This window comes from Megascapheus bottae, chromosome 8 (assembly GCF_031878675.1).
Source record: "Megascapheus bottae isolate mThoBot1 chromosome 8, mThoBot2.hap1, whole genome shotgun sequence".
NCBI classification, from domain to species: domain Eukaryota; kingdom Metazoa; phylum Chordata; class Mammalia; order Rodentia; family Geomyidae; genus Megascapheus; species Megascapheus bottae.
This window is the reverse complement of record NC_143516.1, coordinates 32,635,690-32,660,573: the sequence shown is the minus strand read 5'-3', so window position 1 is coordinate 32,660,573 and position 24,884 is coordinate 32,635,690. Positions and strand designations below refer to the sequence as shown.

At 39.1% G+C, this 24,884-nt stretch overlaps 1 protein-coding gene across 1 annotated transcript in view; it reads left to right on the top strand.

Moving 5' to 3' along the window:
- The window catches only part of Slc35f1 (solute carrier family 35 member F1), a 355,340-nt gene that overhangs the window by 189,337 nt on the left and 141,119 nt on the right, over window positions 1–24,884 (top strand). The window contains exon 2 of the mRNA XM_090338222.1: window positions 18,017–18,192. Coding sequence (XP_090194348.1) covers window positions 18,017–18,192 — 176 coding nt within the window. The remainder of the gene's footprint in view (window positions 1–18,016; window positions 18,193–24,884) is intronic.

Sequence of the window (24,884 nt, the reverse complement as noted above, 5' to 3'; positions counted from 1 at the left end):
ACAGAACAGACTTATAGAAAGGTTAACCATATTGGTAGAATCAAATAGGCCAATTTCTATCACAAAGAAATATTTCAGTGTGCAGAATAACCAAAGGGAAGAACATTTCCTATTGGTTTTCATTTTTGGAGTTAAATTGACAGAATACAGCTTTTAACTGTCAAGTAGAAACATTTTTTTTATTGCTCTTTTCCTTCTTGGAATGTAGAGACATAGAACTTTACTTTGTTGATGCTAATTGATGATTACAGACATTTAAAAGTATTTTAAAAATAGAGTTTTTGGCCAGGAGTTTAGCCTAGAAGTAGAATGCTTGCCTAGTATCACGAAGACCGAGGTTCAATTCCTCAGTACCACATACATAGAAAAAGCCAGAAGTGGTGCTGTGGCTCAAGTGGTAGAGCACTAAACTTGAAGAAAACCCAAGGACAGTGCTCAGACCCTGAGTTTAAGCCCCAGGACTGGCAAAAAATAGATTTTTCTGGTGGCTGGTTTAATTCCTAGTGGCTCCATGTGTCCTCGGACCAACCTCGTCATGCTACAGTAGGATCTTAAGACTAGCTGATCTGCTCGAGATGTTCAGTGGTGATCATAGAAGAGTTTTCTGGGGTAACCCAGTGGTCTTGAAAGTGGCTTCTTTGCTTAAAAAAATCTGTTCCTGCCTTTGGTCTTGACACTGCTCTTTTCTAAGTGTGTCTGAGACTGCCATGGCAATCTCATCATCATTGTAAATGTGTTTGTAAAATCTGTGTCCTTTCTAGATACTAAAACATGACTAGATTTTGAAATTTCACATTTTCTTTTTGTTGGTCCTGAGGCTTGAACTCGGCCTGGGCGCTGTCCCTGAGTGCTTCAGCTCAAGGCTAGCACTCTGTCCCTTGAGCCACAGCACCACTTCCAGTTTTCAGTTGGTTTGAGATAAGAGTTTCATGGACTTTTGTGCCCAGCCTGGCTTTGAATCACAATCCTCAGATCTCAGCCTCCTGAGTAACTAGGATTATAGGCATGAGCCACCCATGCCCAGCAAATTTCACATTCTTATTAAGTCATCAAGCAAAAGGACACATAACCCCATCAGGTGAAGATGAAATTGCCTGAGCAGGACCAGCCTTGATGCTATAAGGTAACCATCTTAAGTGCGATGCTAAAGGGCTTGCTTTAAAGAAGCTGGTAGCCTGGCTGCCTCTTATATATTACACTATCTCATTACTACTGGAAAATTCTCCTTTCTGACTTTGGAACGCTGGCCCTTGCATCTGTCAAGTCCAGTTGGAAACAGAATTAGAAATGTTGGCTGCCTTGAGATCTGATTCAGCACTCTGGGGCTCAAGAACCAGGAGAAATGTGTTCGTCTACAAATGAGCTGCTCACAGGAGCAGGTGGTGGATGAAAGTTGGTTAGCAAAAAAGTGCTGAGTTCTTGAATAATGCTCTGAAATGAATTTGAGACAGAAGTTAGAACAGACCCAGGTGACTTGATGTGGTCAAAAGCACATCAGAATCCTGCTCTACTGTCTCTGCTTTCGCAGTTTAGTGCCATCAGGCGTACGCCTCAGGGAACGTAGAGCTAGGTACTAGAAACCAGGCCCCCGGAGTGAAAAGCTGCTGGACATAACCTACAAAAGTAAACTGTACTTTGTCGTCGCTTCCCACCATAGGGGCAGAAGAAATAAAATCAGAGTCTGTAATGCCGTCTCCTCCTCCACTTCCTCCTCTGCTCCTCTTCCTCCTCCTCTTCTTCCACTGCTTCTCTTCCACCTCCTGTTCCTTTGCTTTTACTTCCTCTTCCTCCCCACTGACTTGATTTTCTTTTTTTCCCTCTTTCTCCTTTTCTCACTTCAAATCTCCTCCTTCATGTTTCCTCTCATGTTGTCAACCAGGGATGAGTGTTTAGAGTGTTTACTTCCTCTTTGGTTAAAATGAGGGAAAGGTAGGGAGCCTACTTAACGAGAGTCATGCAAAGACTGAATCAGTAGATGATAGTCAAGTAGGTGGAAATCAGGCAGAACGGGATCATCTTCCTGTGGCTTTTGAATGAACATTTTCGTCTTCATTCTGAGCTTTATTTCTGAAATATCAATGGTGCCCTACTAGACACTGTGAAAGCACACTGCCACTCAAGGCTGTCTTCAGTGTTCAAGTATGCTCAATACATACAAGCTTATAAAGATATCTGTTTCTTAATTAGTGACGTGCTAACACACCAAGAGGTTAATAATCACTTCATCCTTCAAAAACGTTTTTCTAAGTGATATTCTGTCAATCATAGCTTGCTCTCTAAAATATCACTCAAGAAACTTCAGTCCCATTTGAACTGTATCATGTTTCTCTGAAGGAAACACATTTTATGTGGTATGTTTAGCCAAAAGATGCATCTCTTAAAGCATGGTGAGATGTCTGGTGTTGGACAGATGGCACTGGTGTGCAGTGCTGTGTGGGGAACCCTGCCCACGTCCTTCATTTGGCTTGGTGGCTTTGTAGGCCAACTGAACTTTTCATTTGCTCTACAGTCCAGCTGGCTCTCACTTTCTGTCTCCACATGCACATGTTAAACACCTGCTGATTTCTAAACATTCAGAAGACCATTGCTGCTCATGAAATGAAGAGGTTAAAGCATGTATAACACATTTCTGATACTTACTATGAGTAAATATGGTGTACATAAAATTCACTTTCTGAGCAACATGTTTCCTTCACCAGTTCTCCAGGTATTTCTGCAGAGGAATAACAGTGCCAGTTGTTGACCTACTGTGTGACCATAATTTGGAGATGGCCTCAATCCAATATTCTTCCTCAACTTTGAAGTCACTTCTGCTGCCAGAGATTCTGTGGATGTCTGAATGACCTGGATTATCACACTTCATACATGTGTGGTTCCAGGAAAAACCAAGTCATGAAAGATCATAGGCTTTTGTGTCAGATGAACCTGAGCGCTGGGCATTGACAGTCAGATATCATACACCTGCAGTGTTTCAGGGAGCCCAAGCCATGAAAGATCATAGGCTTTTAGGATCCTGCTATTAGGTTGACTCCCCAGTTTGACATTGTTAATCACCTTCCCAATGATGACATACTCAGAGCATCGAGTACCTCCTCCTCACTGTCTGCCCTTAGTCAGCCATAGTATACTGTGAATTCAAATTATTTCTTTGGTAACCTTTCTGACTAGCCATAGTCTTCTCTTTTTTTGCCAGTCATGGAGACTGAACTCAGGGCCTGAGCACTGTTCTTGGGCTTTCTCAAGGTTAGAACTCTACCACTTGAGCCCCAGCACCACTTCCAGCTTTGCTCTGCATGTGATATCTAGGAATCGAACCAGAGTCTTCATGCATGCTGGGCAAGCACTTTCACCACTAGGCCAAATTCCCAGCCTGGTCTTCTGTTTTTTTTTTTTTTTTTGCCAGCTTGAACCAGGGCTTGAGCACTGTCCTTGGACACTTTTGCTCAAGTCTAGTGCTCTGCCACTTGAGCCACAGCTCCACTTCTGGCTTTCTCTGGGTAGGTGGTACCAAGGAATCGAACCTTGGGTTTTGAGCATGCGAGGAGAGCACTCTACCACTAGGCTACGCTCCTGGCCCTAGCAATGGTCTTCTTTACCTTAGAATATTTACATAGCTTCTGTAGTCTCCCTACTCTTGTTGTACATGTAATCTGTGGTCACCAGCTTTGCTCATCATCACTGTCTCTTTCTGTATTGACACAATGCAGACATAGACTTGTCCCTACGGTGCTGAAGCGTTTAACATAATTGTTTGAAAAAGTATCTTTGGGTTTATTTAATTGCCTCCATTTGGGATTGTTAGGTCTCTGTGCTAGCATGCATGCCTTTCTTTTAGTTTCTGATTTTACTGGAGCCAATCTCAGAATATTTATCTTGAAGGAATGTTTGTATTAGTAGAGAATAAAGCCTTGCTTCTCCCTTGTTACGCTGTGCTATGGTTTAGCTCCTAAGAGTCTCCTAAATGGTTCATATGGTAGACACTGTTACCACAGTGCTATGGGAGATGGCAGGGCCTGCTAGAGGAGGAGTCTGCCAAGAGGTCTTTAGATCAGTGAAGAAGTGCCTTCAGAATGGATAGTGGAATCCCAGCCCCTTCATTTTACTCTTTGCTGTCACATGAATAGTGTGGTTTCTACAAATGCTTCTGCCATGATTTTCTGTTCACCAAAGGCCCAAAATAATGAGATCATTATGGATTAAAATCTCTTGACTGTGAGATGAAATAAATATTTTGCCCTTATAACTTAATTATCTCAGTTATTTGCTACAGCAACAGAATCTTGACCAACAAAACTCATCTACTTCTGCCTTTCCTTTTTTACTCTCAATTATTCCCAAGGCAGGTGGAGTCCTTGTCTACCTTTTAGTTGCATACCTTTCCCCCCATAGAGTTAGTGTAATTTATGAGGATTACTGTGCTATTCCCATACTATATTTTGATATTTTTCATCTACTTCTCATTTCTTTCTTTTCCCTCCTATTACATTCAATACATTTTTATTATATTGTAATACATACATATTAAATCATATTGGTCCCATCACTCTCTTCTCACCCCCCTCCTTGTCTTCATGCATCACTCAGCAGTAGTATACACTTAATAAATATTCCCATAAACATCAAATGGCAAAATGGTTGCAGATGTATTGTGGGATTGTCAGTGGAACCAAATACTATTTGGCAAACATGAAAGGACTAGAGAAAACTGGAACTTCTCATCTCTTTCATTAATGTATCGCAGACAGCATTGGGAATGTATAGATGATAGCATTTTGTAAGAAAACGTTTTATGAAAAATGTATCACAGGAGTTATCATATTCTCTTCTTCAAAGAGCCTGCCTTTCCACCTTCCTTGGGTTGGATATGGAACTTGAATTTAGATCAGGCCACATCAATACATTACCGACTGAGTAATTTATGCAGATTTTAACCACTCTGCTTTGATTTTATAAATTGTTATGTTAGAAAAATGAATGATGGTAATATGATTGACTGTCATGTATTTTTCCAGACACTATTGTTCATGATCCCTTACTTGTACTTTATCATATCACATATGCATTGCTAAGCTTTTCAGATGTCTTCTTTCTGTTTCTTCTCTAACCCCTCACATTTTACTCACTCCTAACGGAAAACAAAACTATAGGTTTTGCCCACAATAAAATAAGCCTTTGCTAAATAAATAGAAAAAGAGGGTATTCTTTTTTTTTTCCAGTCCTGGGCTTGAACTCAGGGCCTTGGACTTTCTCAAGGCTAGAGCTCTACCACTTGAGCCTCAGCACCACTTCCAGCTTTTTTCTATATATATGGTACCGAGGAATCGAACCTAGGTCTTTTCCTTCCTTCCTTCCTTCCTTCCTTCCTTCCTTCCTTCCTTCCTTCCTTTCTTCCTTCCTTCCTTTCTTCCATCCTTCCTTCCTTGACAAACAGATGATCCAGTCTTCTGTAAATTAAAATATACTGGACTACCAGCACACTTACTTTTCCAAACCCCTCTTGTCTCTTGTGATCCAGAAACTGTGCACTAAAGCTGCTGTCTTGGGTGTCTATGTTGTCTAAGGGTCAAGTTTTTTGGGTTTTTTTGGCCAGTCCTGGGGCTTGAACTCATGGCCTCATGTACTGTCTTTGAGCTTTCTCAAGGCTACAACTCTACAACTTGAGCCACAGCATCACTTCTAGCCTTTTCTGTATATGTGGACCAAATGTATATATATGGAGGAAACCACATAACCAACTTCCTCAATAAATTACTTTACCATCATTGTAAGTATGACCTAGTTTCTTTTTAGCCACTTTCTTGAAGTTAATGTAATCTCTGTCTCAAGGAAGAAATGACCCAAGATCAGTCTGACCTCTTCACTCCAAGGGAATAAATATATCAGCAACTGAGTCATTAAGGAAGTCCTAGGCTGCCTTTTTACTTTTATAGACCTTCATTAAGTTTATCTGAAATGTGCCTGGAAAACAATCTAATTTATCTTGCTCCAAGTAATTTAATTAGAATTCAATTAAATTCAGCAGAATGCATATATCATTTTACATGTTGCACCTTGATTCATTTAATTTGCTATTTTTATTTTAAAGATGCAGTAGATTTATTTAGCCCCATGGTATTCTATCTCAAAATAATCCATTTCATGCATAAACTAACTAGTCCTCAGGAGCACTAAGAGAAAAAAATCTGTATTCATCAATATGCATGTCACACATGACTCATTTAAATTTAATCTCTTGGGCAATGTGTGCAATGGTGAGATACGCACTTCATGTCAGTTCACTCTTACTTCCCAAAGAGATATTTTTAGCTCTTCCCTTGTTTTTCATCAACCACATAGTCACAAACAGAGCAATAAAGGAAAAAAAGAATGATATTTGGATTGTACTCAAATCACTTTCATAGTCATGATGGCTTTAGAAGATCAAGATGACCAAGGATCAAGTTTGAAACTTTCCTTTACTGATAGTTTCAAATACTAAATGTCTGGAAATTGCTTGTCTCCTAAGGAACTGACATCCTCTATAGGGATGCAATGTGTTTTAGTAAATGCACTCTACAAAAGGCTACCATCACATGAATCCCATGTAAGTGGAATTGGTGGGGGGATTGATTTAGTTCATTTTTCAGGAAAGTCCTAGAATTAACATTGGAGTTAATCTTAGCCATGAATCTGATTTATATAGCAGACGTTTCCCAAGGATACATGCCTCTGTGATTTCAGAAGCAAAAAGGAATAACCAGTAGCTTTTTCCTGTATTTTTAAACAATCTCCATAGCTGAGGCCTTCCCATTACAAGGGAGTTCCGGCTTCAACCTGGTCCTCAGCCACTGGGTACATCCTTCTGGCTAAAACGTTAGATGTTTCCAAGAAATGGGGGAAGGGTAGATAGAACATATATCTCTAGCAAAAGAAAAAAAGGTTGAGTTCCTATTTTATCTATTGAAATTTACTTCATTTAATAAAAACTATGAGGGCTCTTACTTATGTAATGCAAAAGACTTTTAGTATCCTTATGTTTTGTATTTTTGTCAATTGGATGTCCTGTCATCATCGTCATTGCAACTTTTGCTGGGTAAGATAAGTGAGCAAGGTGCAGTGTGTCAAGATCTGCTGTGACTTGAGTTTACCTGTCCTGACAGGGAAAAAAACAACAACAAATAAAATGTATTTATCACACTTCAGGCTACTATTACAAAGAACCATGTAATGGGTGGCTTATTAACAGCGGGTTTATTTCTCATAATTCTGGAAGATGGAAACTCAACACCAAAGTGATTGTGTTGTTGAGTTCTGCTCCAGGGTCTTCTTAGTCACAATGTGTTACTGTATCCTCTACCACCCAGAGATGTTAAGGAATGCACTCAAATCCCTTATAAAGCACCAACCCCATTCATTAGGGCTCTATTTCCTTGAGCAAATCACCTATCCAATATCATCCCATAATGTAAGAACAGTAGGATTTCAGGACATGGATTTGGGGGGGCACACAAATAGTCAATCATTCAAGGAGGTTTCTAATCCTGCTGTTGGACAGGGCCAGCAGTCAACATCATAAAAAAGCCACTGAAGAAAACAAAGAGGTGGAGGTCAGGGTGATTTAGAAAGGGATGATACCTTGTCCTTTCCTTTCCAGAAACCAGGTTTCACTGAGCTAGGTAGGTCTAGCTGGACACATCTTATGTCAACAGCTTATCTCAATTAGGAAAAAGGTGAGTATATGATTTATGTCCATAAAAGTGATCCCTTGTCTTTCTTTTCTTCCTTGTTTTTAAAGTGCTAGTGCTTCCAACTGCCTGGGGACCTTTTCAGTTGTCTTCTAGGCAGTGACTCCAATCGGTATGACAGTTCGGTATGACAGTCTGGTCTCTGGCAAAGAGAAAATGGATTCCATGAGAATGGACATTTCAACTAACTATCACTGTAGAATCTTTACTTTGCAATCTGTCTGCTTCACCTGATCTTGTATCACAGTGCTGAATCTTGGTAACTTCGAAAACCATAGAACATTTGATACCACTTGAGCTATCCTGAGTTGTCATGTAATAATTATCAATTTAATTTCAGTAAGTATTCAGTCTCTGCTAGCCGCTCCACCTCATTCTTGACTTCCTGGAACAGTTCTGCCTGAGAAGTGTTCCACTTCTTTTCCACTGTGTTCTCCTCAGTTTATAAGGACTAATGACACCCTTGTTGAGACTTCCCTCTTCTTCAGATTGCTTTTTCTTCTTGCTGCTTTTTCAGATGACAAACTCAAAGCTAGTATGGCAGTAAAAGAAAATTTTTATCCTTTCTGTAGATATTTCAACAGGTCTGATGATAATATCTATATTTGATTATGTCAATTAATTTTTTATTGTTACAGGGGATCTTCTAGAAAAATTTTTTCTCAGCCTATGCTGTAAAAATTTGGTCTTGATGCCATTTTAGAGTTTTTTCCCCCCAGATTGCCCCAAGTCCAGGAATAAAAGTGACTCTTTTATTACCATGTCCTTGGAATAGGAAAATTGGAATCATCTTTCCATTCAAAGGAAGAAGAAACATTTTCACTAGCCTCTGAGAAATATTTTTTATTGCTAGAAAGCAAAAGTTTCATATATATACATATATATAATTTTCTTCTAAAGTGAGGCATGAATTTGCTTCTTTGCTACCCTCAGTTCCCTGAATATTCTTCCAAGTAAAACAGCATAATTGATTATCTCAGTTGATTATGCATTTTTCAAACAGGCTTTAGTTGTGGGTGGAAAAGTTCAGCACTTAGTAAAATCTAATTTTACCTATTTTCTCCAGTTCAAAAACACTGCACTTCATGCATAAGATTGGTAAATATGCAACAAGATAATGGACATGTTTTGAAATAGGTTTTTATTTTAAAGGAGAATGAGTCACCAGTTCACTCACTCATATTTTATTTTTATTTATTTAATGGATTTCAAAGTTAGATGTTTGCCGTTTGGCCTCAGGGTTCACTAACATAATTCAAAATGCAAAACTAAAAATATTTAATAAAATGTCACAGTTATTTAAACATGTATAAAGGCAGCATATTTATGCTGGAAAGGGTAATTCCACATTTTTGCTCTTTAAGGAGATGTTAACTAAGGTGTAAGTAGAGTCAGAAGTTCTTGTAAGAATATAAATATCCCTTGTGTCCTTTTTTTTTACATTTGTTCCTCAATGCATGCAAGTTAAGAATCTTTTAAACTTTCGTAATTAGGGAATAAGTTTGTTAGTGAAGAAATAAATCTGAGAGGTATGCTAGCAATATTTTTGGAGATTTCTTCTAAATGGAACATAACAATCTTAAAGATTAATGTAAGTAATCAGGAGAAATATTGGTTCTTCCAGATGTATGACAACTTAGGAGAGTTGATATTCTGTGTATCTACCATGAAAGGCAAATATTGCAAGAGGCAGTTCATATAATGTTTTTATTAAACCCTAATGACAGTTGTGTGTGTGTGTGTGTGTGTGTGTGTGTGTGTGTGTGTGTGTGTGTGTGTGTAGATGAGGTTTAAAAAAAGAGTCAGTGGTAAAAATCAGGATCAGTATTCAAATCCATTGTTCCAGTTTATTCTCATATTGTTAAACCATGTCTACCATAGAAGAACATGACAACTACCCTAACTCCTACTAATGATTCGTCACTGTTTTTTTAGGCGGTTGTCTCCTGAGCGGGAATATACAAAACTTGGGAAATGTAATATTATCTTTTTGGATCTGAGGAGAAAATATTATTGCATATGTGCTAAAAGAAAAAAATGCTCTTCACTTTCTGTGTGGGGAAGCATTAAAATATAGTTAACCTTGGCTAATTGTGTGTGTGCAAGAGAGACAGAGAGAGAGAGAGAGAGAGAGAGAGGGAGAGGGAGAGGGAGAGGGAGAGGGAGAGGGAGAGGGAGAGGGAGAGGGAGAGGGAGAGGGAGAGGGAGAGGGAGAGGGAGAGGGAGAGGGAGAGAGAGAGAGAGAGAGAGAGAGAGAGAGAGAGAGAGAGAGAGAGAGAGAGAGAGAGAGAGAGAGAGAGAGAGAGAGAGAGCGCGAGAGCGAGAAGCGCACATACATGGGGTATGTGTGGAGAGCTATGCCACTCTTGAGGTTCGAACTCAGAGTCTGGGTATTGTGTCTTAGCTTCTTTGCACAAGGATACTGTTCTACCACTTGAATCACGGTTCTACTTCTATCTTTTTAGGTGGTTAATTGGAAATAAGAGCCTCACACACTTCCCTGCCTAGTCTGGCTTGAAACTACTATGCTCAGATCTCAGTCCATTAAATAGCTGGGATTACAGTTGTAAACTGCTAGCCCCCTGTCACCTCGTCTAATTTTTAGCATATAGATTTTTCTTGATCTAATAATAGACATTTTTAAATTTTATTCTTTATACATTTTTTAAACGATTTTGTTTTGCTTTTCAATATCTTGTTTAATTTTCTCTTACTCTTTTCTTCTATTTCTTCCTTCTGTGACAAGATGTATTGAAATATAATTCATTTGAGTTCATCCACTTAAACAGAATGATTCCATAATTTTGGATTAGCATTGATATGAACACTAGTCAACTTCATAGGAATTTCAATATCTCAAAGAAAATTCAGTACCCATGAGTTATGCTACCAGAAGGGACCCTTGTAGAAGTAGGTACGGAGGTCCAAGATTGTTTCATGTCAGCAACTAACTTCATAAGGCTTAAAATATGTTGCCTGACACAGAGTTCACCAAAAACTCAAAACTAAGGAAAGAATACTATAACACAACACAGAAGTATATTTTGTAATTTGTGGAGAAGGATGTTCTGTTTAAAGTCATGCAACTCATTACTTTAAAATTCTTTCACTGAATCTAATAATAGAGGTTTAATTACCCTCTATTGGTATTTCTAACTTGTTAGTAAATGTCAAAACACTTGTACTATTGGCAAAAACTCCTTTTCCTGTCACTGTAATAATGGCTAATAGTCACGAAAAAAAACAAGATGATGACTGACTAAGAGCATATTCTTCTGTCAACAAAAATGTTGAAAGGTGCAAGAAAATCCATGCTGAAGATTTGGAGAGGCAAGTATGAGAATACTGCAGCTTTGCTAGGTGGGGGTAGAGCACAAATGGGGCATGCCTCAGCCATAGATGCATATTGTGAAGTCAGTGAGCTAGTGAGAATTCCTCACTTGCAGCAGAGATGTCTGTTAATTGTTTGTTAGTTAGTTGTTTTGTGGTACCAGGGTTTGAACTCAAGGTCTTTAAACTCAGTAAGCGAGTGCTCTATTTTTGAGCACTCTAAGATAGCATCTTATTTCCTGACCTGGATAATGATCCACCTATTTTAGGCTTCATGTGACAACCAGCATGTACTATCATGCCGAATTTCTGTTGAGATAGAATCTCATGGACTTTTCTGCTTGAGCTGACTTGGAACCATGTTTTTTCTCAGTGTCAACCTCCCACATAATTTGACGACAGTCATCTGCTTGTGCCCAGTTATAAGCTGAGAAGGAGGTCTTGTGTATTTTTCTTCCCAGGCTGGCCTAGAACAAGCTATCCTTCAATCTCAGACTCCTTAATAGCTAGGATTTAAGGCCTAAGCCACTAGGACCTAGCCTCTCTTCATTTTTTATTGGTGCCACTGGTATTTGAACTCAGGGTGTCATACTTTCTAGGCACAGTCTACCACTTGAGCCACCCTCCCATTCCTTTTTTGCTGTAGTTATTTTTTTTAGATAGAGTCTCATAGTTTTTTTGCCCAGGGTTGGCATCAGGCCCTCTTTCCTAGCTGGGATTACAGAAGTATACCACATACTTGGCCAGTAGTTTTCAGTTTTGCATTTTTACTTATTTTTTTACAACAGTAGAATAAGGATTTGGCTATAACTGAATGAGAAAAAATTAAGGTATTATATATCATGTTTACTTATAGTTGCCTTGCTCATAAATGCCAAAGAGTGATTCCTGCTGAATTAGGACTCTTCCCCCACTCATTCAATTTCTTTATTGCTTATCTATCTTGATCCATTTTTTCCATTTTTATGACTTCTCACTGGTTAGCCAAGTGATCCCATGTCTGTCTCAGCTTCTCAGTGTGGCATTTCTTCCCTGAAAAGGAACTTCTCAATACCAATTAATACTGTCATCATCTTTTTAAAGATTCAAAGCTGTGTACTTGAAGAAAGCTTTTCATATTTGCTTTGTCAAAATTAAAGACTAAAATTGTTCCAATAATTTCTAGCATTTTATAGAGATTTACTTGAATATACAAATATCTTTAGATTCTTTGCTAGATAATTTCACTTATTTATTTCCCAAGTCTCTCTAAGCTTCTCAGAATCCATTATTCTTGTTTTGCAAACTGAGCCCAACAAGCCTTCGCAAATGCTACTGACTTGCTATTTCTTTGTGGATAATCACAAACCCCACAGTTTTCACAAAGTAAATAGACTTTGCTGGTAACCCAGCTAAACCCTCTTTAATAAACTATATGATCTTTTCATGACTAAAAATACCAATTCCTAAAGGTGCTGTATACACACCAGCATCTTCTAAAAGTCAATCCATATTATGGAGTAGAAGGAAATGTAAATCCCAATATTTCAGCCAGAGTTCCCTGGGAAACAGAGATCTATGTGCTGCTACTTTATCAAGGGGCATAATTTAAAAAAAAAAGAATGAGGAGGGAAGGACAGACACACTGTAAAACTTGCAGAAAAAGGAAGAAGAAAAATCAAATTTGTCCACTGCTTTGCTATTGGCCAAATGCAATGATTCTGTTGTACTTCCTGATTGTTCATCAATGAGAACCAAGCAGGTTCCCATAAAGTCTTACCCTCAGCAACAACTGCTATTTCCCAGAGTCAGAAGAGCAGCACGACATGAACTGAGACTCAGAACCATCATGTGATTTGGGCCCATGTGATGGAGGTTGTCTGTGAAATGTTGGTCACTGTAGCCACCAAGGGACTTGGAATAAGTAGCCCAAGGACCCTGGGAATGGTTAAGGCTGTAAGAATTTGAAGGAGAATGATGATATGTCATATGCACATCCTAGTCATAATATCTTTATTATACACGAGGAAGTCCAGTACCAAAGTTAAAAATACACAAGATCATGGGACCTAATTAAGGGCTTCCAATACCCAGTCTGGTGTCCTTTTCAATTTTCTTTTTTTTATTGTAATTAATAAAAGGGTTAAATGATATTTGCCAGATAGAAGGTGCATTAATTCACATCTATCGATACCCTTTCACATGTCTTGGTCCCCATTACCCTCCCCTCCACCACCCCCCCTTTTCAATTTTCTATGCTGTTTCTCTGGTCATAAAACACTCTGTGTCTGTGACTATTTTGACTACCTCCTGACACCATCCAATATTTTCTCTGAGTTCTTTATAGACACCATGAAATACTATGTTCAGGAGGGCTTCTTTCAGAGAACCAAAGGATAAATTCCAGTCCATGAACACCACATCTAAAAGAAATAAAGCCCAATGAATGTTAAACTTCTAGAGGAAGGTACTTGCCTTATAATCCTTTCACATAGAATTCTACCAATATGTGAGTGTAATATACACCTTGTTAGCAAATAGCTTCTAGAGGCCAAGTGCTTAACTCCAATAAAAACAATATTGTTAATAATGATGGCCGATGTTTCTCCCAAGTTTATGTGATACTGTTTCTTGCTGAGTAGTCATTCACTGTGTGTGCATCTCTGCACTCAGGAGTGGACTCTGATCTGATATCACTTGCCTGTACACCATTGTCAGGAAGGAGGTACTTCCACAGAGAGGTAACTTTGCTCAAATTCAAGGTGATAACAGAATTGTTTCACTCACAGGGCAAAAAAGTACAGAGTAAATACGATTATATAACACTGGTGAAATTGTTTTCTTACACATCAAAAAAGAAAGCCAGATACAAATTATGCTTTACTTTAATTTTTAATCATTCTGAATACTAATTAGCAACACAAGTTTATTCCCCAAATTCTACAGTCGGTTTCTTTAACAGAACAAAATGCTGTGATAATGGTTATGTCAGCCTTTATGAATACAAGCTCCATTGTAACAGGTATTCAGCCTCCAGAAGCACTATTTTTTTTCCTGAAACTCATGCATTTTTCATTGTCTAGTCCTTCTGAATTTTAAGTGGAGAAGATGTCCTCTTAAATGCATAAACAAAGAAGATGAAAATATGTATTATAACCTCCTCTCCATTTTGCTACTAAAATTATAGGAACTATGTTTCTTATGTTAGAATGCATCTGGTGTGCTATTTATTCTATATACTATATGAATAACCAACAGCTACAATTTCACTCTGAACCGTATTTAGCCTCATTTTTGCAAGATAGCACCTTACCAGGCTTGTTCGAGAATGCACCAGAAAATAGTATATTAATCTCAGTGTCTAACTGGCAGATGGGAAACAGTAAAAATTAGATTATTTTTGCCTTTGAAAGCTAGTGGGTTTTGAAGATAAGCGGCCATCTTTCAAATCTTTCAAGACTCTGCCCTTTTAATGTACAGATATCTGTTCACCCATAGATTCATTCATTCTATGCTTATTTGGGCATCTATTTCCTTTCTGTCTAACAGTTCTCAAGGCACCAGGAACCGAGATGTAATTAACATTCCTTTCTTTTTAGGAGCTCAGGAGCTATAATGTATAATGTGTGCAGGCAGAGATAAGGAGCCATAGATGGGGACATTTAACAGCCTTGGGGAGCAGAGAGTGGCCAACAGAAGCTTTCTGAACAAGATAATGCTATGAAACTATGAGCAGTTAGGTAATGAGACCAAATTTTAACTGTGTTTATTACCTAAGCTACTCAAGTTGGAGAGGCTGGGTAAAACTAAGAGCTGGAAAATATAATAGTAAATGAATTTAGGAGATCCCTAAAATAAGAGAATTAGAGACATCTCTATACAAAGACATCATCAAATGAATTTTTTCCTGTTCCAGTAAAAACAAAAGAGATTTTTATGAAGGCATAGTGGCAGGAGAGAGGAAATGGTGAGGATAGTGTTAACATTTGGATATTTAAGTTTATACTTCATTTTGTTTCCATGATTCTAGTAACTGATGCAGACATGCAAGCTATAATAGCTACTGTGTCTAGCTCCTTTCTTGTAGGAAAGGACTTGTGAGCCAAGTCTGATAGAAGGTTCCTTTCCCCTCCTTCCTCATCTGCATAATGCATTCATTACCATGACCTGTGAAACCATGCTGTGCATTCTCTATCAAGTCCCAGGAGCAACAACTGCATGGCATGGCCACTAATTAAAAGCAGAAATCAGGCACAGCAGATTGCCTGTTTCATTTGGCTAAAGACCCAAGAACAGGCTTGTGCTGAGCACTTGCTGTAAAGGCACATGCAACATATACCTCAGTGGAAGAATTTTCATCAGAGATCAGTTGATCTAGTTTTTATTAGTTTGTTGCTTTATTTTGTTTTTACCTTTTCCATAATGTTTGTGGAAACCAGCCCCTTCCTTTAGAGCTCTTAGAATTTCTCTAAAATTTCCCCCAGACTCTCTTCTTATTTTCTCTTCATCTCTCCCTCTTTCAGAAATACTGTTTGTTTCCCAGTACTTTAGCCCTCCCTTTTATTGATATAACTTCTTATTTATCTCCTATCAAATTATGATCCTAATACTGCTGGTTTGTTTGGAAGATAATGTGGCAGCTCAAATTCGGTATATCCAAAATTTACTCTTTATTAATATTATACTTCTCTTAAACAACATTAAAAAAACATTTGAGTTTCCAGTTCTAACTCTCTCCCTTTCTGTGGGGAGCGCCTGGCCCCTGTCGAGTAAGCAGTCTTTCATTGAATGAGCTATACCTTTATCACCACTGACTTTTTCTTTCTTCTTTTCTGTCATTCTTACAGCCCTTTCAGTTTTGCTTATGCTTACTTCTCCATTATCTTTGAATCTTTCACTTTCTCCTTCCTCTGAATGGTTTTGCCTAACTGTGGCTGAGGAACATTGCATAGGCTTCCTAGTATGCTTCATGGGGTGTTGAAGGTAAAAAGAAGAAGAAAAGCAATAATTACCATGCTATGAGACAGAAATAGTGAAGGAGATATATCCCAAAGGAGAGAAAGCAGGAAAGACTGTTCAAAGAGGATGACAGATGAGCCAAATTTTGACAAATGAGTAGGCATCAGACTGGTAAAGACATGATGAAGATGAACATTCTGGAAATAATAACTTATGCAAAGAAGCCACTGACTCGCTGTTGAAGTACAAGTAGCTCTGTGAGGGTGGAACTCTAGCTTCATGGAGCAATAATATGGCGTTAAGGAAGAGAGAAAGGGGATGATGGGGAGGAGGGGGGAGGGGGGAGGGGGGAGAGAAATTATGCCACCATTTCAGTTACCTGCTGCATATAACCATTGTGAAATGGCATGTCCTAAACCAACCAACTTCATTTTATCTTTCTCATAATCTCATAATTATTCAGTCATCTCTCAAGATGATTTATCTCTCCTCCATGTGCATACTTTTACTGAAGTAGAAAGATCTGGGACCTGCACGCACATGCCTGGCACTTGAGCCAAAGCAATGGCTAGCTGAACTTCTCATGTCATTTCTCTGTGATCTCAATTATCCACCTGTCTACCACATGCTTCTTTATCAGAAAGCTATTTTCTAGAAGGGCACACTGTGGAAAGTAATGAGCTTCTTAATACTTGGACCCAGAAGTCGCATAGCACTCCTTCCTTCATGGTCTATTGGACAAAAAGGTACAAACCAGTATGACTGCCAGAAAAGGAGAAATAGACCCTACCTCCTTTGACAATTTAAACAAGCATGTTTTAAAAAAATATGTTTTTACCTCCTTGTAGACATAGGATTCAATGGTTAGGGACTAATACTTGGCCATAGGTAAACTTCAGGAAATTACCCTCTAAGGTCATTTACAGGCCTTGCCACTCCTTATGGAAGCAAATGGAAAACACAAAGAGTGATTGTTTTAAGTCAAAATACAATCCAACCACTACCAAGACTCTGGGCTCCTTCTTCCCTCTCCCTAAATGTGCTCATATCTGTTATGGAGGAGAAAACCCATATCACTACAAAACCACTACCTAAAGCTTTTCTATTTAGAAATGCTGCTGGTTCTTATTTTATACTGCTGCTTCTATAAATAAACCAGGAAAGTCAACAGACTTCCAGGGAGGGCAGAAGTTGGCTTTGTATTTTGTATTTGCCTTTCGTGTGTCAGAACATGCGTGTGTGCTTTGGTATCGAGCTGATGTGGAACTGCATTTCCATGAAGACTGAACACATTGACTTTTGCATCCATTCTCCACTCTGAGTCTACAGGGACATTGCCTATGAAACAAAAGAGAGATTTATATAGTTCAAACAGCTTTATTGCATCACTGCAGTACTGAATCGACTTCAGGAATAGCAGCTTTAATATACAGGCAATTGTGCCTTGAAAAGAAAGCAGAGCCCTGATGCTTATTAAAGCTTCCTAGAATAAATTGAGATCTGAAGTCCAATAGTGCATACGTGATAGTCCCTCTGGATTTTCAGGAATGGTATCATCCTTTCACTAAGGTTTTTTCTCGACCTAGGTCTCTAAAGGAAAGACTGTCCCTTTATTAATATAGGAACTTGAGCAGCAGGCTAAATTATGGTCACTCCCAGTCAGTGCTGAAGGGCTCAGTGTCATTACACAATTAGTTAACCCTATAGTAAGTATCAAAACAGTATTCATTTCCTTCTGGGATGCATTGTCAGGAGACAGTTTCCTTGCTCTGATATCAAAGTTTTGCAGTCTTCTTGTTACATGACTGTTACCAAATTCCTTAACCACTTTAAATGTTGACTTCTAACTTTGGAAAGCCTCATTAATAATTACACCTTATTCTTCGAATGGCTATGATGGATTAAAAGAAATAATATGGATTGCTTTGAATCTAACACATGCTATGGGTAGCTGCTAGGTTTTAATTGCTATTGTTCCGGTAGACTTCCTGCTGACCTTTGCTGTGTTTGTCTTCATTCCTTAGGGAGATGTTAATCTCTGTGGCTTTGGGCCAAGTGTTATCCCTCCTTATTTGTGGAATTGGCTTGACCAGCAAGTACCTGTCAGAGGATTTCCATGCCAATACACCAGTCTTCCAGAGTTTCCTCAATTACATCCTTCTCTTCTTGGTTTATACCACAACCCTAGCCGTCAGACAAGGTAAGCTGCCCCAAACACCAGAAACTGGTGTTAGAAACTCCCAGAAGAAGCAAGATGGGGTAACTTTTCATCACATCAGCAAGACAACTCAAAACCCCGAATTTCAATTTTTTTGTAGCAATACTTCAAACAAAGTGAGTGATTCAGTCATAAGAACTCAACAGGAAGTGAGAATTTATACATAGGCAAAAATGTATATATGCTAACAAATGGAATTTCTCTGAATGTTCCTTCTATTACTCAATGAAGCTAAATAAAGAACCTGGAATATCCTAAATATGTCCTCAATATGCTAGCTAGAGTTCCCCTAAGGAATTTCCCCTAAGCATATTCTTTGGAAAAAAGTAATTTAAAAATATAAACACAAACAGCTCTAGTAATATCACAGAGGGGAAGAAAGACAAGAATGCCACCGTAACTGCCCAGGCAAGGTATAAAACTATTTCAACTTAAAATAATTGAAACCATAAAATAAGTTCTCCAACAGTCACTGTAAGAGAAAGCCTTTGGTGGAGCAGTTGCAATTGAAAATACTCAAGGTCCCTCCCTGAAGGGTGAGATTCAGATCCTTATGAGTATGCCACTGAATCTGATATAATCACTTTCATCTGTGCCTCTTCCTCCACGACAAATGATTTTCTCCACATTGACACTATTGGCTATAAGATATCCTTTAATCTATTTATCTAACTAATAAGTATTGGCAAATATAATCATTAATATGTTTTCAGACAATTGTAAACCTTCCTAGTAAGTAAGGGTATACATGTATTTGTATATATTCATTCAAATAGTAACACTTTTTTAAACTTAAAAAAAGTTTAGCAGTTCATTTTTATTTTTCTTTATTTGGCTTCCTATCCAAAAGAGCATTCTTAGTTACAATGAATTGGCTAGTATACATTTTTATCTTGGGAGACTAAAAATGACTAAGCTTGGCTGGAATTGATTTTTGGATTTTTCTTTTTTTTGCCTTTTTTCATATATTTTTATTGTAATTAATAGAAGGGTTACATTATATTCACCAGATAGAAGGTGCATTACTTCACAAATATTGATACCCTTTCTCATGTATTGGTCCCCATTTCCCTCCCTACCCCTACCCCTTATCTTGTTTCCCCTCCTTCTCTATCCTATTTCAAATAACAAAATAAACATATATACAATATATCTGATAACAAGGTAAGATATTGTAACCATATGAGATAACCAAGGAACAGCAAAAGAGATGAGAGATAACATAGTACATTAAGGACAATAATCTCTCATTATATGGCTTTTGTTTCTATATCCTGTAGGTCTTTTCATTCAGCATCGACAAATGAGGGAAACCATGGAGCCTATGTTCCTTTGAGTCTGGCTTACTTCACTTAATATGATTTTTTCTAAGTCTTTCCATTTCCTTACAAATGGGGCGATGTCAATCTTTCTGACAGCAGCACAGAATTCCATTGTATAAATACCACATCTTGTTGATCCACTCATCAACTGAGGGACATCTGGGTTGGTTCCATATCTTTGCTATGGTAAATAGTGCTGCAATGAACATCATTGTACTACTGGATTTAGTATGCCCTTGTTTCTGGATAATTGGGTAAATGCCAAGTAGTGGAATTGCTGGGTCATAGGGGAGTTCTATGTTTAGTCTTTTGAGGAACTGCCATACTGCTTTCCATAGTGGTTGAATGAGTTTGCACTCCCACCAACAGTGTAGTAGTGATCCCTCCTGGCCACATCCCCTCCAGCATCTGTTGTCATTCGTTTTCCTGATCCTGGCCATTCTAACTGGAGTGAGGTGGAATCTTAGTGTTGTTTTGATTTGCATTTCTTTTATGACCAGAGATGTTGAGCATTTCTTCATGTGTCTATAGGCCATTTTTATTTCTTCTTCAGAGAAGACTCTCAGTCTTTGGCCCATCTTTTAATGGGATGGTTGTTTCTTTGGAGATTAGTTTTGGAGTGATTCAATTTCTTGAGCTGTTGATATATTTTTAGATATAAGGCCTTTGTCCGTTGTTTGGTTGGTGAAGATCTTCTCCCATTCTGTAGGCTTCCTAACTAATTTACTAGCTATGTCCTTTGCCATACAAAAGCTCTGCAGTTTAATGCAGTCCCACTTATCCAGCCTTTCTCTGATTTGTTGTGATTCTTGGTGCTTAGTAAGAAAGTTTTGACCTGTGCCAAGGAGACCTAGTGTATCTCCTATTCCTTCTTGTAAAGTTTTCAGTGTGTCAGCTTTTACCTCCAGGTCTTTGATCCATTTGGAGTTAATTCTAGTGCAGTGTGACAAAGAAGGATCCAACTTTAGTTTTCTGCAGGTGCTTAACCAGTTCTGCCAGCACCACTTGTTGAAGAGGCTGTCTTTCTTCCATTCTATTTTTTTTGGGTCCCTTGTCAAAGATTAGGTGGCCATAGGTCTGTGGGTTAATATCTGGGTCCTCAGTTCTATTCCATTGGTCTTCAGGCTGTTCTTGTGCCAGTACCAAGCTGTTTTGATGATTATAGCTCTATAAGAGAGTCTAAAGTTTGGTACTGAAATTCCTCCAGCGCTGTTCTTTCTGCTAAGAATTGTTTTTGGTTTTTGCCATACGTGGTCTTTTATTATCCTTGGCGTGCCTTCTAATTAACATCCCATTTTAAAAAAGATCACATTTCACGTTTGTTTTTCTTCTTTTCTGGGTGAATCCTTCAGGTTCACCTGTGTCTTCCCATGAAGTTCTCGGCCCTCAGGAGGCTCACTCTCCAAGGCTCCAGGGAGCCTGGCCAGAGGTGGGCAAACGAGGTTCCGGTGGGCCAGGGCGGTCCTCCAGAGCCGGCTAGCGGTGGAGGAAGGAGCAGCGGGTCTCCCTCAGATTCGGCCCTGGCCCTGAGGGCGGGGAAGCTTTGGGTGGGTGCCCCCAGGGCGGTGGGGCCAGTAGGCGGCCAGGGCGGTCTCCCCGCCCTGCGCCCTCCCTGGCCAGGCCCTGGGCATCCAGGTGGGGCCCGCCTTCCCGAGCAGTGGCGGACCGGGTCCCTCCCGCCCTGTGCGGGGTCACCGCTCCCACTGCCACCCCCCACCCCGCGGCTCCCCAGCGCCTGCCCCGAGCCCCGCACGCAGGCCTGGATTTTTGGATTTTTCTAAAGCATTGAATCAGTAGATTTGATTTGCCTCTCAAAGACTGGTGTTATCAATGATTATTATTATAATCAGAACCTGGGGTGTAAACTCAGGCTTGAGCACTGTCCATGGGCTTTCTCAAAGCTAGAGCTCTACTACTTGAGCCACAGCACCACTCTGGCTTTTCCTATGTATGTGGTACTGAGGACTCGAATCCCAGTCTTTGTGCATGCTAGGCAAGCACTCTACCAGTAGGCCAAACTCCCAGCCCATATCAACGATTATTTTTAAAACTTTTATATCAGTAGACATAAATCCTTTGGGAATAAAGTGCCTAGAGAGCGAGAGAAGGGATCACATTGTCCAAAAAGAAATGTATCCTTTATCTGACTTGTGGAGCTGTAACCCTTCCTTATGTCACCTTTATAATACCATAATTAAAAAAAAAACCCTGAAACCCTAAAAAGAAAAAGTGTCAGTCTACAAAAGTTATAGAAATTTATCTATGTGTGTTGAGTGTGAACTGGAAGCTAATAAATTCAAAAGATATAAGTACATTTTTCAACAGTTACATTCTCACAGTTTCATGAATAGTGCTTCAGATCAGGAAAGAATTTTAGCAAGTAAGGAAATGGCCAGGCACTGGTGGCTCTCACTTGTAATCATAGCTACTCAGTATCAGTCGGGTGCCAGTGGCTCACACCTCTTTAAAGCCAGCTCAGACAAGAAAGTCCATGGTACTTTTATCTCCAATTAACTACCAAAAAGCAGGAGGTGGAACTGTGTGGTAGCACCAGCCTTGAGCAAAACAAACAACAATAACAACTAAAAAACAAAAACCCAAACAGCCCAGGAGCAGCACTTAGGCCCTGAGTTCAACCTCCATGACTAGTGTAAAACAAAACACAAACAAAAAATGAAGAAATGGAAAAACATATAATAGAAATTTATCTCTGAGACTGTAGCTTGACTATAGTTTGAAAGGTTGGCTAAATCAATCAGTAAGAGCTAAAATTGGGATATAAAAATCACTTGGAATGAGCTTGAATCACTATAAAAATGACACTAACTTACCTCAAAGATTATAATAAAAAATATATGACACATAAAAAGAGTAATAAGAAGCCTGGCGAGGTGGCTCACACCTGTAATCCTAGCTACTCAGGAGGCTGAGATCTGAGGATCAAGGTTCAAAACAAACATCTCTAGTAATATCACAGGGGGCAAGAAAGAAAAGAATGCCACCATAACTGGCCACGAAAGGTATTGAACTATTTCACAAAAGGACCTGAGACTCTTATCTCCAATTAACCTCTAGAAAACAGGAAATTGGGCTTGGCTCAAGGGTAGAGAGGTAGCCTTGAGCTGAAGAGCTCAGGGACAGTGCCTAAGCCAAGTTCAAGCCCCATGACCTACCAAAAAAAAGTATAATAAGATTAAATTAAGAATAGTTATGCAACACTCATATCAAAAGATACATCATGTGAAAGTGGTTTCTTAAAGTCAGTCCAGACTACAAGCAAGTAAATCAATCATAGCTTGGGTTTTTGTCCACCTCGCCTTCAGGAGTTGACAGAAATGACACAAAGCCAGGTGCCAGTGGCTCATACCTATTTAAACTCAACTGGCTGAGATCTGAGGATCATGATTTGAAACCAGTCCATGTAGGGAAATCCATGAGACATATCTCCAGTATACCACTCAGGAAAGCTGGAAGTGGCACTGTGGCTCAAGTGGTAAGAGTGCTAGCCTTGAGCAAAAAAAAGTTGAGGGATAGCTAAAACAATTTTTTATTCCCCCTGACCATAGAAAACAGTTTGTGCTTTAACACCATGTTTTCTCCTTATATTTCTCCTATATTTCTCTGTTGCTCTATCTTTCTCAAACACCATACATAGACAGACACAGACACACCCTCACACACCCCAACACACAAACACATGAATAAAACATTGATTTAAACTGTTCATTTTGTACTGTTGTCCACTCCTAATTCTCCATCTATTTTGTGCAGGGGGCACATACATCTGGAGTTCTCAGTGGTTGAAGGTCACAGACTAATTTGTGTAAAGGGAAAGCTAGGCTGGGCTTTTTGTGTCCTGTCTACCCTTATTTACCAGACATGTTCAGGCTAAGAAATTTGGTCACTAGCTTGAAGAATTTGAACACAAACTTGAGCACAAAGAGGTTCAGAGATATGTCCAGCCTCTGAGTTCAAACCCTACCACCAACAAGAAGGAAGGCGGGGTGGAGAGAATGCATTAGCATTAGGAAAAAAATTAACAATCTGAAGAACAAAAGAGTTTTAAGTAGAAACTATGAAAAGACCCAAAGTTAAAATAACAATGATAACATCTATTGAACTTTTTCCATGTGCAGGAACTGTATACATGAACTTTCATCCCTTTAAATTTCGAAGGTGGACAAGAACTAAAGCTACAACTCTCTACCCATAGCCCAGACAACTTCCTTATTCACACCCTTTCGTAAACCATGGAAGTTGCTCAAGGATCAAGGTTAGGAAGTGTTTGAGGCGAGTTGCAGGTAAGGTTGTAAGGGTGCCATACCTGCAGGGCCCTCTGCCTGTGACAGATCTGGGGAAGGAAGCAGGAGCAGTGGTTTACTTTCCCTGACTTTAAATCCATGAACAAATCTATGAATAAATCCATGTGAGGTAGAGGGTAGACAGGAAAGAGGGAAAAGTAGAAAAAGACAAAAGACTAGGAGGAGTTAGCTCTTTGGAAAGATAGCCTGAAGAAAGCCTAGAGTTCTGTCATCCCAATCTATTTCTAAAAAGCCCTCTCTGGGATTTTTATCCTATTGCCTCAGATTATCACTGAATTTTTTGCTAGCATGTCTTTATTTTTGCAGAATATTTATTTGTTTTGAGCTTCGTCTTTAGAGTTTTAATAGGCCGGCATTAAGCTAACATCTGGAAATCAAGATAGTAATTACATTAATTTTGTATAGGCTGATTCAGTTCTGTATACTGGAAACACAGTAATCTTTTCGCTCATCCACCTCTGGGATAAATGAACAGAGATGAGGATGGAGCGCCTGGCATGGCCAAGGGAGCATCTGTCAAAACCGCACCTCTCCTCCCTCCCCTGTGGTTCTTTGCCAGCCAACAGGTTAGGCCTGCAGGATATTAGTCTTCACATTTCTCTTAGCACAGATAATACCTGCTCTGTTAGACCCCATATTACTTTGATGCCTCTTTGGACAACATAACAGCAAGAAGTTGAACTCAGGGTTATATATTTTAAACAAATCTCTATGATTTTAACTATACAGCTTTCTAATCACATAGCATTTTTACATTTGGGCACAGTGTGATAAACACGAGAAGCTCTTCAAGAACACTTGGGTGATATTTTGAAAGTCTTCTTGAACTTTCACTTCAAGGATAAACTGAGTTTTTCCAATGGACCAATGATCCAAAGACTCAGACGTAGCAGGTTCTAGTATATGTTCTAATCTAAAGGAGGTCTGAACTTGTGCTTGATAATGGATTCCCACAAGAATTGGGTATCACACTTCTTTTTTAAAAAAATATATTCAGCCACTGAATTATATTCAGGCGCTGGTGACTCAC